The following is a 12,413-nucleotide window of genomic DNA, read 5'->3' as shown; positions in this document are numbered from 1 at the left end:
CCCAGGTCCTCGGTAGTTTCACCAGGCCCGCCTTCCTTGGCAGTTTCACCAGGCCACAGGATACCCTCCAACCTGGCCCTCGTGAAGTCAAGAGGTCGTGAAATGAACAAAAAAAGATATTTGTCTTTTTTTTAATTTGAAATTTATGTAATTAAGCGGTGCTGTTTCGCGGCAATTTATATAGATTTTATTGTATCGTCACAAATTCGAGTGACAATAGATTTCCATCTATACATTTCTGTCTAAGATGAACACTGCAATCCCATTCCTTGAAAACCGAGCTGACCTCCTGGTATGACTGCACGTTGTATCCCTTCAGTCAGAATTCAGTGTCAGAGCCAAGACATGGATGGCCAGGAAGCACATTGCACTGACAAAGGAGCTAAGGAATTTCCTGTGCAAAGATAAGGGCTGATATCAGAGCCTTAGACCTTTGGCTTTGTCTTTTGATGTATTAACCCCATGTAGGGTCACTGACCCCTCCCTCAGGAAGCTCCAGGAGTCGACAGTTCATCCCCTTGATTACCCAGTTGCTGAGGGTCAGTTGACTGGATTGTTGGTTTGCAATTCAGAGTGATGCCAACAGCATGGGTTCAATTCCCACACCGGCTGAAGGACTCTCCCCTCGCCTGAGGTGTGGGGATCCTTGGGTTGAACCACCATTAGTCGCCTCTCTAATGAGAGAGCAGGACTACGATGATTTAAGTTTGTGCTGATTCCATCTGGAGAAAAGGTTAGATTCCCTACAGTGTGGAAACAGGCCCTTTGGCCCGACCCTCCGAAGAGTAACCCACCCAGACCCATTTCCCTCTGACTAATGCACCTAACACTATGGGTAATTTAGCATGGCCAATTCACCTGACCCACAGTTCTTTGGACTGTGGGAGGAAACCGGAGCAAACCTACACAGACATGGGGAGAATGTGCAAACTCCACACAGACAGTCGCACGAGGCTGGAATCGAACCCGGGCCCCTGGCACTGTGAGGCAGCAGCGTTAACCACTGAGCCACTGTGCCACTCAAAACTCAGAGGGGTGCCTGAAAATAACATTTCTCCATTTCCTTTGCCTTTTTCTATGAGTATTTGCATATGTATTGGTGCATTAGCGCCAGGATATGCTCAGCTGGGGAACAAAGGAGCAAAGTTTTCCTTGTGGGATTTGAATGCCCATTGCCAGGGACAACTGGGGTCACGGACCCACACTGTTGCCGGAGTGACAGGGCGGCCTGGGGGTTACAGCTGAAGCCTGGCCAGTCAGGGAAGGCATCCGAGCCTGTCTGGAGAGCTGGCCATCGCCAGGCAGCTAGTTCCCCCGAACCTGGAGGCTGACCAGAAAATTGCACCACAGTCGATGGTGACTTTTGAATTCAATTTGTTTTTTTATATATAAAAGAAGGTCGCGAGTTGAAAAGCTAGCCCTAATGGCTATCACGTAACCACTGTTGATTTGTTGCAAAACCCCATCTAGTTCACAAATTGAAAGCTACCATCCTTGCTGGGTCTGGCCTAGATGCGGCTCCAGACCCACAGTGATGTGACTGACTCTCAACTGTCCTCCAGGCCGGAAGAGATGGGCAATGATAGTGACAAACTTATCCCATGAATTAAAAAAAACCCACCAGTTTGGATGCGATGGGAATTTGAACTCCATAGTGTTGCAGTTCACTCGAACGTTTTAAATGAGTTAGCGAGTTTTAAGAAGATTTGTAGCTCAGGTTGAGGTTCTGGATGTAGGTGTGCTCGCTGAGCGGGAAGGCTCATTTTCAGACGTTTTGTCACCATACGCGGTCACATCTTCAGTGGGCCTCCGAATGAAGCTTTGTCCAGAGGCCCACTGAAGATGTGACCTAGTATGGTGACGAAACGTCTGAAAACGAGCCTTCCATTTTGAAATGAGCAGCTCCTCTGTTGTAGATCTTGTAGCACAACCTTTTGGTCACGCGCATGACCTTGATTGGAGACACCCATTCACGGGGTCAAAAGAGCGCCTAGCGACTTTTCTGATCCGACTTTTCTTTTGAAATCCGAATTGCTTGTCCTTTTATTGCAGAGGTCGTTGATGAAATGGAAAACGCTGACGGACTCTCCTGAACATGAGAGGTGCGTAGTGCCTTTCGGTATTTGTGAGCTGCTGTGTAGGGCTTTGACCGTTTGGGTTTGGCGGGGAGCAGGAAGCTGAAGGGAGGGAGGGGGACAGCGCAATTGGCCTCAGTGTTCCCAACCTGGGGGGCAGAGAGTTATAGAGTCATACAGCATGGAAGCGCGAATAGAAGGGTTATAAGGGATGTGGGCCAAACGCTGGCAAATGAGATTGTGTCGGATTGAGATGTCTGGTCGGCCCACCTTGTCCATGCCAACCAGACATTCTAATCTAGTCCCATTTGCCAGCACTTGGCCCATATCCCTCCAAACCCTTCCTATTCTCATACCCATCCAGATGCCTTTTAAATGTTGTAATTGTACCAGTCTCCACCACTTCCTCTGGCAGCTCATTCCACACACGCACCACCCTCTGCGTGAAAAAGTTGCCCCTTAGGTCCCTTTTAACTCTTTCCCCTCTCACCTTAAACCTATGCCCTCTAGTTTTAGACTTAGACTTAGACTTACAGTGTGGAAACACGCCCTTCGGCCCAACAAGTCCACACCGACCCGCCGAAGCGAAACCCACCCATACCCCTACATTTACCCCTTACCTAACACTACGGGCAATTTAGCATGGCCAATTCACCTGACCCGCACATCTTTGGACTGTGGGAGGAAACCGGAGCACCCGGAGGAAACCCACGCAGACACGGGGAGAACGTGCAAACTCCACACAGTCAGTCACCTGAGTCGGGAATTGAACCCGGGTCTCAGGTGCTGTGAGGCAGCAGTGCTAACCACTGTGCCACCGTGCCGCCCACGGGCTCCCCCCACCCTGAGAAAAACACCTTGCCTGTTTACCCTATCCATGCCCCTCATAATTTTATAAACCTCTATAAGGTCACCCCTCAGCCTTCGACGCTCCAGGGAAAACAGCCCCAGCCTGTTCAGCCTCTCCCTATAACTCAAACCCTCCAACCCTGGCAACATCCTTGTAAATCTTTCTTGCATCCTTTCCAGTTTAATAACATCCTTCCTGCAGCAGGGTAATCGAAATTGTATGCAGTACTCCAAATGTGACATCACCAATGTCCTGTACAACTGCAACATGACATCCCAACTCCTGCACTCAGTGTTCTGACCAATGAAGGCAAGTCTGCCAAATGCTTTCTTCACTGCCCTGTCTCTCTTTGTCGCTGCCTTCAAGAAATATGTACCTGAACCCCTAGGTCTCTCTGTTCTGCAAGGCCTGACCATTAACTGTGTAAATCCTGCCCTGGTTTGTCTTACCAAAATGTAACCCATCGCATTTCCTTCAATTAAACTCCATCTGCCACTCCTCAGCCCAGTGACCCAGGTGATCAAGGATCCGTTGTAATCTAAGCTAACCTTCTTCTCTGTCCACGACACCTCCAGCTTTGGTGTCATCCACAAACGTACTAACCAGTGCCTCCCATCTTCTCATCCAAGTTGTTTATATAAATGACAAACTACGGTGGGCCCAGCACTGATTCTTGTCGCACACCGCTGGTCACAGGCCTCCAGTCTGAGCAACAACCCTTCGCCACCACCCTCTGTCTCCTACTTGGTAGCTCCCTCTGGATCCCAAGTGATTGAACCTTACTGACCAGTCTACCATGGAGAATCTTGCCGAAGGCCTTGCGAAGGCTTTCTTTGTGTCTGACCACCAGGAGGGGTGGAGAGGGGAAAAAGAGGAAACCCATCCTTAGTTAATGGCAAGTATTTTCTGCTGTCTTCTCTTTAGGAGGATTGTTACCTTGGAGAAACAAGATGGTGAAGCCTTTGGATTTGAAATTCAGGTATGAGCCTCCGTCCCCTGTTGTAACTGATTCCAAAGCCCGCTCACACCATTAGCTCTTTTGGTTTGGTTCATCTGCTGCCTCCCTGTGTTTTTAATCAGCGATATGTTTGCTTTTCTCTCCCGTGCTCTCTCTGCAGACATATGGCCTGCATCATCGAGATGAAAACACAATGGAAATGTGTACGTTTGTCTGTCGGGTCCGGGAGAACACGCCAGCCGAACTGGGAGGACTGAGACAAGGTAACGAACCGCTCCACTTACGACCCGAACTTGCCCCTTCGGTCTGAGCCGATGAGTGGAAGCTGTGCTGTAAATATTTCTCATTGTTTTCTTGTTGATGGCGGCCTTGCCTTTTGGCGACATCTATCTCTGGATCAGCTGGCTCCCAGATGCATTGCTGCGTCAGTTCAAAAGCTGACCTACCCAGACGGGGATGCCTGGCGGCTAAATCAGAGCAGTCGGACTGTACTGCAATGCTGGGGATGGGGGTCAGTTGTTGTGTCTATACACAGACCGTCCTGAACGCACGCCTTGAAGTCACGGAAATGTTCTCGGTCTCTGAAAGCCATCGCTGGGACTCAAGAAACCGGGCCCCCTGTGATAAACCAGCGCGGCCTCAGCTAGAGCACAGTGTCTGAGGTGAGGGCTCCATGGGATGGAAAGGCGTGAGGGAAGGGTCTACGAGAAATTGACTGGAATAGACTGAGACGGGTCATTTGTCACAGAGCGGAGAAGGTTACTGGGGGATCTGGTCGAGGCTTTCGCAATTGTGAAAGGTTTTGATCATATCGATAAGTAATCCAGAGACCTAGATAATGTTCTGGGGACCTTTGTTGGTAGTATTATTTGAATTCAATAAATACGTGGGAGATATGGATCTGGAGGAGTCTAACAATGACCATGCATCTGATGTTGATTGTTGGAAAAACCGATCTGGTTCACTCATGCCCTTTAAGGAAGGAAACTGCCATCCTTACCCAGTCTGGGCCTACATGTGACTCCAGACCCACAGCCAATGGGTTTGACTCTTTACTGCCCTCTGGGCTACGAGTGATGGGTAAATAAAGTGAAACGAACCAAGCAATGAAAAAAACATCTCAGAAAGAACCGACTGATGCAATGAGCGACCGACTGCTGGGACGGCAGTTTGTCACTGAGGCTGTAAGCTGACAGGTTCCAAACTGACTCCAGGTACTCACAGAAGAAAATGGGGAACTGGTGCCGTGCAGCATCTCACTCAGTAGGAAATGTTGAATAGCAGCTTCCAACCAGTTGATCCTGATGATCATGTCAAAGGTGTTGTGTCTGTACACGGACTGTACTGTAATGCTGGGGATGGGGTGGTCAGTTGTATCTGTACATGGACTGTACTGTAATGCTGGGGATGGGGTGGTCAGTTGTATCTGTACATGGACTGTACTGTAATGCTGGGGATGGGGTGGTCAGTTGTATCTGCACACGGGCTGTATTGTAATGCTGGGGACGGGGGGGTCAGTTGTTGTATCTGTACATGACTACTGTAATGCTGGGGATGGAGGGTCAGTTGTTGTATTTGTGCACAGACTGTACTGTAATGCTGGGGATGGGGTGGTCAGTTGTATCTGCACACGGGCTGTATTGTAATGCTGGGGACGGGAGGGTCAGTTGTTGTATCTGCACACGGACTGTAATGTAATGCTGGGGACGGGGGTGTCAGTTGTTGTACCAGCACATGGACTGTCGCGTAATGATGGGGATGGGGGGTCAGTTGTATCTGCACACGGACTGTACTGTAATGCTGGGGATGGGGGGTCAGTTGTATCTGCACACGGACTGTACTGTAATGCTGGGGATGGGGGGTCAGTTGTATCTGCACACGGACTGTACTGTAATGCTGGGGATGGGGTGGTCAGTTGTATCTGTACACGGACTGTACTGTAATGATGGGGATGGGGGGTCAGTTGTTGTACCAGCACATGGACTGTCGCGTAATGATGGGGATGGGGGGTCAGTTGTATCTGTACACGGACTGTACTGTAATGCTGGGGATGGGGTGGTCAGTTGTTATATTTGCACACGGACTGTACTGTAATGCTGGGGACGGGGTGGGGGGACAGTTGTTGTATCTGCACTCGTACTGTACTGTAATGGTGAGGATGGGGTGGTCAGTTGTTGCGTCAGTGCATGGACTGTGCTGTAATGTTGGGTATAGAGCGTCAGTTGTATCTGCACATGGACTGTACTGTAATGATGGGGATGGGGGGTCAGTTGTATCTGTGCACAGACTGTACTGTAATGCTGGGGATGGGATGGTCAGTTGTATCTGTACACGGACTGTACTGTAATGCTGGGGATGGGGGGTCAGTTGTATCTGTACACGGACTGTACTGTAATGCTGGGGATGGAGGGTCAGTTGTATCTGTACACGGACTGTACTGTAATGCTGGGGATGGGGTGGTCAGTTGTTATATTTGCACACGGACTGTACTGTAATGCTGGGGACGGGGTGGGGGGACAGTTGTTGTATCTGCACTCGTACTGTACTGTAATGGTGAGGATGGGGTGGTCAGTTGTTGCGTCAGTGCATGGACTGTGCTGTAATGTTGGGTATAGAGCGTCAGTTGTATCTGCACATGGACTGTACTGTAATGATGGGGATGGGGGGTCAGTTGTATCTGTGCACAGACTGTACTGTAATGCTGGGGATGGGATGGTCAGTTGTATCTGTACACGGACTGTACTGTAATGCTGGGGATGGGGGGTCAGTTGTATCTGTACACGGACTGTACTGTAATGCTGGGGATGGAGGGTCAGTTGTATCTGTACACGGACTGTACTGTAATGCTGGGGATGGGAGGGTCAGTTGTGTCTGTACATGGACTGTACTGTAATGCTGGGGATATGGTGGTCAGTTGTATCTGCACATGGACTGTACTGTAATGCTGGGGACAGGGGGGTCAGTTGTTGTATCTACACATGGACTGTACTGTAATGCTGGGGACAGGGGGGTCAGTTGTTGTATCTACACATGGACTGTACTGTAATGCTGGGGATGGGAGGGTCAGTTGTGTCTGTACACAGACTGTACTGTAATGCTGGGGATGGGAGGGTCAGTTGTATCTGTACATGGACTGTACTGTAATGATGGGGATGGGGGGTCAGTTGTTGTATCTGCACACGGACTGTACTGTAATGCTGGTGAGGGGGGTGTCAGTTGTTGTATCTGTACATAGACTGTACTGTAATGATGGGGATGGGGGGTCAGTTGTTGTATCTGTGCACAGACTGTACTGTAACGATGGGGATGGGGGTCAGTTGTTGAATCTGCACATGGACTGTACTGTAATGGTGGGGACGGGGTGGTCAGTTGTTGCGTCTGTGCATGGACTGTACTGAAATGATGGGGATGGGGGGTCAGTTGTTGTATCTGTGCACAGACTGTACTGTAATGCTGGGGATGGGGTTGGGGGGCGGCTGTTGTATCTGCACACGGACTGTACTGTAATGCTGGGGCTGGGGGGTCAGTTGTGTCTGTGCACAGACTGTACTGTAATGCTGGGGATGGGGATAGGGCTGGGGGCGGCTGTTGTATCTGTGCACTGACTGTCCAGTAAATCTGAGTGAGTTCTGGATTTTCCTCCTTGTCTGTTTTGAGTGCTGACATGCCAGTTCCACTTGTTGACCCAATCTCAATCCTGCTGCCTTTTGTCCTACATTAGTTTAGTATTAGCCCACCCCAATTTAACCAACTTCCTTTTGAAATATGTTCCAAGTCTCGTGCAGATTTCCTGTCCTGGCAGAAAATGCTTCGCTGATCTCCCTTGCAGCCGAAGAGGTCGAGGGTTTTTTTTTCTTAACGATGCTTAGTTGGAACTCACAGGAGCTGCACTTTGTTTCCAGGTGACACCATCACCAGCATCAACGGGACACTTGTGTCTGGATTCCGCCATCGAGATATTGTGGATCTTATCAAATCATCAGGAAATTTTTTGAGGTAATCTAACAGAAGAAAAGGTGACACAATATATGTGTTCATCTTCAGGCTAATAATTATTTCAGACCAGTGGAAATTCTAAAATGGCGCATGGGTGTGGAAAAATGCCAGTACTCCAGGCCCCAAAATGGAGTTTTGGTATTTGGTTCTAAGTCACACTGTTGTTCCTAATCAACATTAAAATGATGGTTTTTATTTTGAAAAATTATATTCCTTCCTTCCATCTTTCATTAAATGTACTCATTCTTGCTGAGGCTGGTTTCCATGACAACCCTTTAGGCATCATTATCATACATGGGCCTAAACACAAGTTTGTTTTTAATTCCTTCACAAGATGAGGGCGTTGCTGGCTGGGTCAGCAGTTATTGCCCATTCCTAATTCCCCAGAGGGCAGTAAAGAGTCAACCCCATTGGCTGTGGGTCTGGAGTCACATGTAGGCCCAGACTGGGTAAGAATGGCAGTTCCCTTCCCTAAAGGGCATGAGTGAACCAGATGGGCTTTTTCAACAAACAGAGGAGCAGGAAAATCGACATTTCGGGCAAAAGCCCTTCATCAGGGCTACCAGTAGTGCCATCACTACATAAGGTGGTACTGAGGCACAGAGACCGAGTTCATGGTCTGTGTTGACTGATCCGAACTGGACTGGTGTGAAAGGTTTGAATGATCTGGGATGGCAGACAGGAAAGACCAAAAAGAGAGGTTCCACTGAGGAAGGGCTTTTGCCCAAAATGTCGATTTTCCTGCTCCTCAGCTGCTGCCTGGCCTGCTGCGCTTTTCCAGCACCACTCTGATCTAAACTCTGGTTTCTAGCTTCTGCAGTCCTCCCTTTTGCCTTTTCCAACAAGCAGCAATGGTTGCACAGATATCATTTCACGCCCTTTTCTCTTCTGGTTTTTTGAATGAAAGTTGCATTTATCCTGTCACAGTAGGAACAGAACCCAGAACATCAGCCTGGCATTCTGGATTATTAGTTCAGGAACATTACCACTGGGCCACTGCTTTTTTTGCTTGGTGTTTCTCACCAAATTTTGGTATGTGCGCATTTTCCAACAGGGGCGATGTCACCAAATCGCAATCGATCAAAGGGAGACTTCATTTTCATTTCATTTCATTCCCTTCGGCCCAACAAGTCCACACTGACCCTCCGAATGATGGTGTTGTGTTGTTATCGCTGGACTGTTTGTCCAGAGACCCAGATAATGCTCTGGGAACCCCGGGTTGAATCCTGCCATGGCAGATGGTGGAATTGAAATTCAAGAAAGTGTCTGGAATTTAAGAGTCTAATGATGACGACGAAACCATCGTCGACTGTTGGAAAAATTCATCTGGTTCACTGATGAAACTGCCATCCTTACCCAGTCTGGTGTGGGCCTATATGTGACTCCAGAACCACAGCAGTGTGGTTGACTCTTTTCTGTCCCCTGAGCAATTGGGGATGGGCAATAAATGTTGGCCCAGCCAGTGATGACCTCATCTTGTGAATGAATTACATAAAACAGAAGTACTGGAACCTCTCTTTTTGGTCTTTCCTGTCTGCCATCCCAGAGCATTCAAAACCTTTCGCGCCAGTCCAGCTCAGATCAGTCGACACAGACCATGAACTCGGTCTCTGTGCCTCAGTACCACCTTATGTAGCGATGGCGCTACTGGTAGGAGCCAAATGGCAAATTTCCTGTCCTTCATAGGATTGTTGGAGGCCATGTTGGCAGGGAGAGGGTCCCCTTGGGAACCAATGGACAGAGGGAGATGTCTCAACATGCTGTTTCCACTTCATTGGTTGGTCACGGCGCAGAGTTGGCAGTGAACTGGGAAGCTATGCGTAGAGGACACCAGTGAGCTCATGGCCAGCATTGAGAGAGTCGGTGGAAATAGAGGTGAGGAGAGAACTTGCATTTTGAAAAGTCAACTAACTGGTCCATTCCCACTGACAGGCTGGAGACGGTGTATGGCACCTCCATCAGGCGAGCAGAGTTGGAAACCAGACTGCAGTACCTGAAGGTGAGTGGCATCTGGCTGCTCTGGGCCTCTGAGCATTTACTTAATGGGGACCATGGAAGCCAAATTAAAGGGCATTTTTCACACACCGCAAGTCCTGAAGTTAGTGAGGGAATCTGCTCTCTGAAGATAGATTTCCCCCAATGAAGCATCACCATTTTGACAGTGAACACCTTAAAAAAATAAAAATCACTGGAATGGTATCTGGATTCAAGCACTGTAAAGTTCAGGTCGAGAAGCTGTTGTTAGATGGCATGGTGGCTCAGTGGTGAGCCCTGCTGCCTCACAGTGCCAGGGACGCCGGTTCGATCCCAGCCTTGGGTGACCGTATCTGTGTGGGTTTCCTCCTACACTCCAAAGATGTGCAAGTTTGGTGCATTGGCCATACTAGACTTCCCACAGCATCCAGGGATGCACAGGCTAGGTAGATTAACCGCAGGAAATGTAGGGTTATATGGATAGGATAGGGGGTGGGCTGCTCTTCAGAGGGTCACTGTGAACTTAATGGGTTGAATGGCCTACTTCCACACTATTCTATGATTAAGCTGGACGTTCTAGCCCTAATTGTCAGACTGTGCCTCCAGGGTCTAGAATCCCCAGCCAGTGGAAATAGGTTATCTTTCCTGTCAATGTCTTGAAGATTTCAATCAGATCATCCCTTATCCTTCAAAATTCCAAAAAACAGGCCTCGTTTGTATAATCTCTCCCCGTGACTTAGCCCCTGAAATCCAGGTATTATTCTTGTCAACCTATTCCAAGGCCAACCTGTCCTTCCTAAGGTGTGTGGTGCACAGAGTACTTCCAAGTGGGGGGTCCACCCAGGATTTTGTATAACTGCAGCATTGGGCTTTCTGTGCACGACATAATTCTTTAATCAACTGGGCTGAGGGTTTGCGGTATCAGACAGTTTAATCCAGATACCAGAGAGCGACCATCCAGGCTGACACTCCAGTGCAGTGCTGAAGGAGGGCAGCTCCTGTTGGGAGTGCTACCTTTCAAATACAGCGTTCAACTGAGGCCCCAGCATACTCTTTCCGAGAGAGGTAAAAGGATCCCATTAACGCACACTCTTTGGCGACGAGCGAGGGACATCCCCCCTGATGTCCAGGCCCCTTAACCAACAACATGGAAACATTAACACCACAGACAGAAATTGCGATGGAATGAAAACTCAGCAGGTCTGGCAGCATCTCTGGAGAGAAATCAGAATTCACGTGTCAGTTCCAGTTCGGGAACAGGCTTCTGAAGGAGGGTCACTAGACCCAAAACATGAACTCGGCTTTCTCTCTCCACGGCTGCTGCCAGACCTGCTGAATCTCTCCAGCAATCTCTGTTTCTGGGTCTGACTTCCAGCATCTGCTGCAGTTCTTTTTGTTTCTGGTTGTTAGCTCGTTGCTGTTTGTCGGGGCTTGCTGTTTGTGATCATTGGTCACTGCGTTGCCTACGTGACAACACCGACTACCTTTCGATGCCATTTCGCTGACTGCCAACTGCTTTGGGATGCCCTGGGGTCGGCGAGAGGCGCTGCTGGAATGGAAGTTGTCGTTTCAACTCCTCAAGCAGCTCTCACCCCCTGCCCCCCCCACCCACCAACCATTATCTCCTTAGGGCTCTGTCACCTCTGATTCTGGGCTGGGACTGGGCCCATGATTTCTCACGGAGGCTTATTGCTGGTTTTCGGTTTTGTAGCAAACACTGCAGGAGAAATGGGAAGAGTACAGATCTCTCATGGTTCAGGAACAGAGGTTGGTGCATGGTAAGTGACCTGCTGCCTTTCTCCTTTGTGGGGGTTTGGGGAGGGTGGAGGGGCTGGTGTTGTCCAGGAACCGGGCGGTGTGTGGTCCTCTTGTTGACCATGACCAAGCTACATTTGGAGTGGAGCTCAGGGTTTACGGTAGTTTGGATACTTGGCAGCACGCTATATCCTGGGTTACAGCCAGCACCAAACAGACCACTGACTGTGAAAATAAACTGCATTAAGCTTTTGGCTAGTGCCGAGTCTTGGCATTGTGGCCACTTGCCAATGAGACCAAACCTCGGATTTGCTCCCTTGAATTTTATTCGTGCAGGCTTTTGGATGGCGAGATGGGGACAGTTTTTTTAAAAGGACTGCGCCCCGCTGCAATGTTGTAATGGACTGACATGCAGACAATCAGGTCATCGCATACAGCAGGCACTTTGGCAGGGCAAAGGTACAATGCCCATTGCCTGTAGCGAGCATATTGGTGCCAATGCGATTGGCACACGCGTGATGAACGGTGACGGTTACAACCAAGAAGCCTTTTTTAAATAAATAATGAAAGCCGGCGCTGTCTTTGCATTCCCCCCCCCCCCCCCCCCCCGCTCTGTCGTAATGCCCCTCCCACCCTCCCCTCCCCAATCATGCAGCAGTCTTCTCCGCATCTCCTGCAACGTTAGAGAGCTGAAGGCCGCAATGGCGTTGGAACAAGGCGCGGAAATGGCCTGCAAAAGTTGGCACGCTTAACATGCCTTTGTCGTCAATGCCCGTGGCAATGGCAAACAGTCCGTGGCATTTGC

The 12,413-nt window shown here is 49.3% G+C and overlaps 1 protein-coding gene across 1 annotated transcript in view; it reads left to right on the top strand.

Annotated features, from left to right (window-relative positions):
• The window catches only part of tamalin (trafficking regulator and scaffold protein tamalin), a 37,382-nt gene that overhangs the window by 19,807 nt on the left and 5,162 nt on the right, over nucleotides 1-12,413 (top strand). Inside the window, exons 2-7 of the mRNA XM_060821018.1 lie at nucleotides 2,053-2,102; nucleotides 3,850-3,904; nucleotides 4,044-4,146; nucleotides 7,786-7,879; nucleotides 9,812-9,878; nucleotides 11,565-11,631. Coding sequence (XP_060677001.1) covers nucleotides 2,053-2,102; nucleotides 3,850-3,904; nucleotides 4,044-4,146; nucleotides 7,786-7,879; nucleotides 9,812-9,878; nucleotides 11,565-11,631 — 436 coding nt within the window. The remainder of the gene's footprint in view (nucleotides 1-2,052; nucleotides 2,103-3,849; nucleotides 3,905-4,043; nucleotides 4,147-7,785; nucleotides 7,880-9,811; nucleotides 9,879-11,564; nucleotides 11,632-12,413) is intronic.

Source organism: Hemiscyllium ocellatum, chromosome X, assembly GCF_020745735.1.
Source record: "Hemiscyllium ocellatum isolate sHemOce1 chromosome X, sHemOce1.pat.X.cur, whole genome shotgun sequence".
Classification (NCBI taxonomy): domain Eukaryota; kingdom Metazoa; phylum Chordata; class Chondrichthyes; order Orectolobiformes; family Hemiscylliidae; genus Hemiscyllium; species Hemiscyllium ocellatum.
Note: the sequence above shows the minus strand (reverse complement) of the source record. Positions and strands in the feature narration are given on the sequence as shown.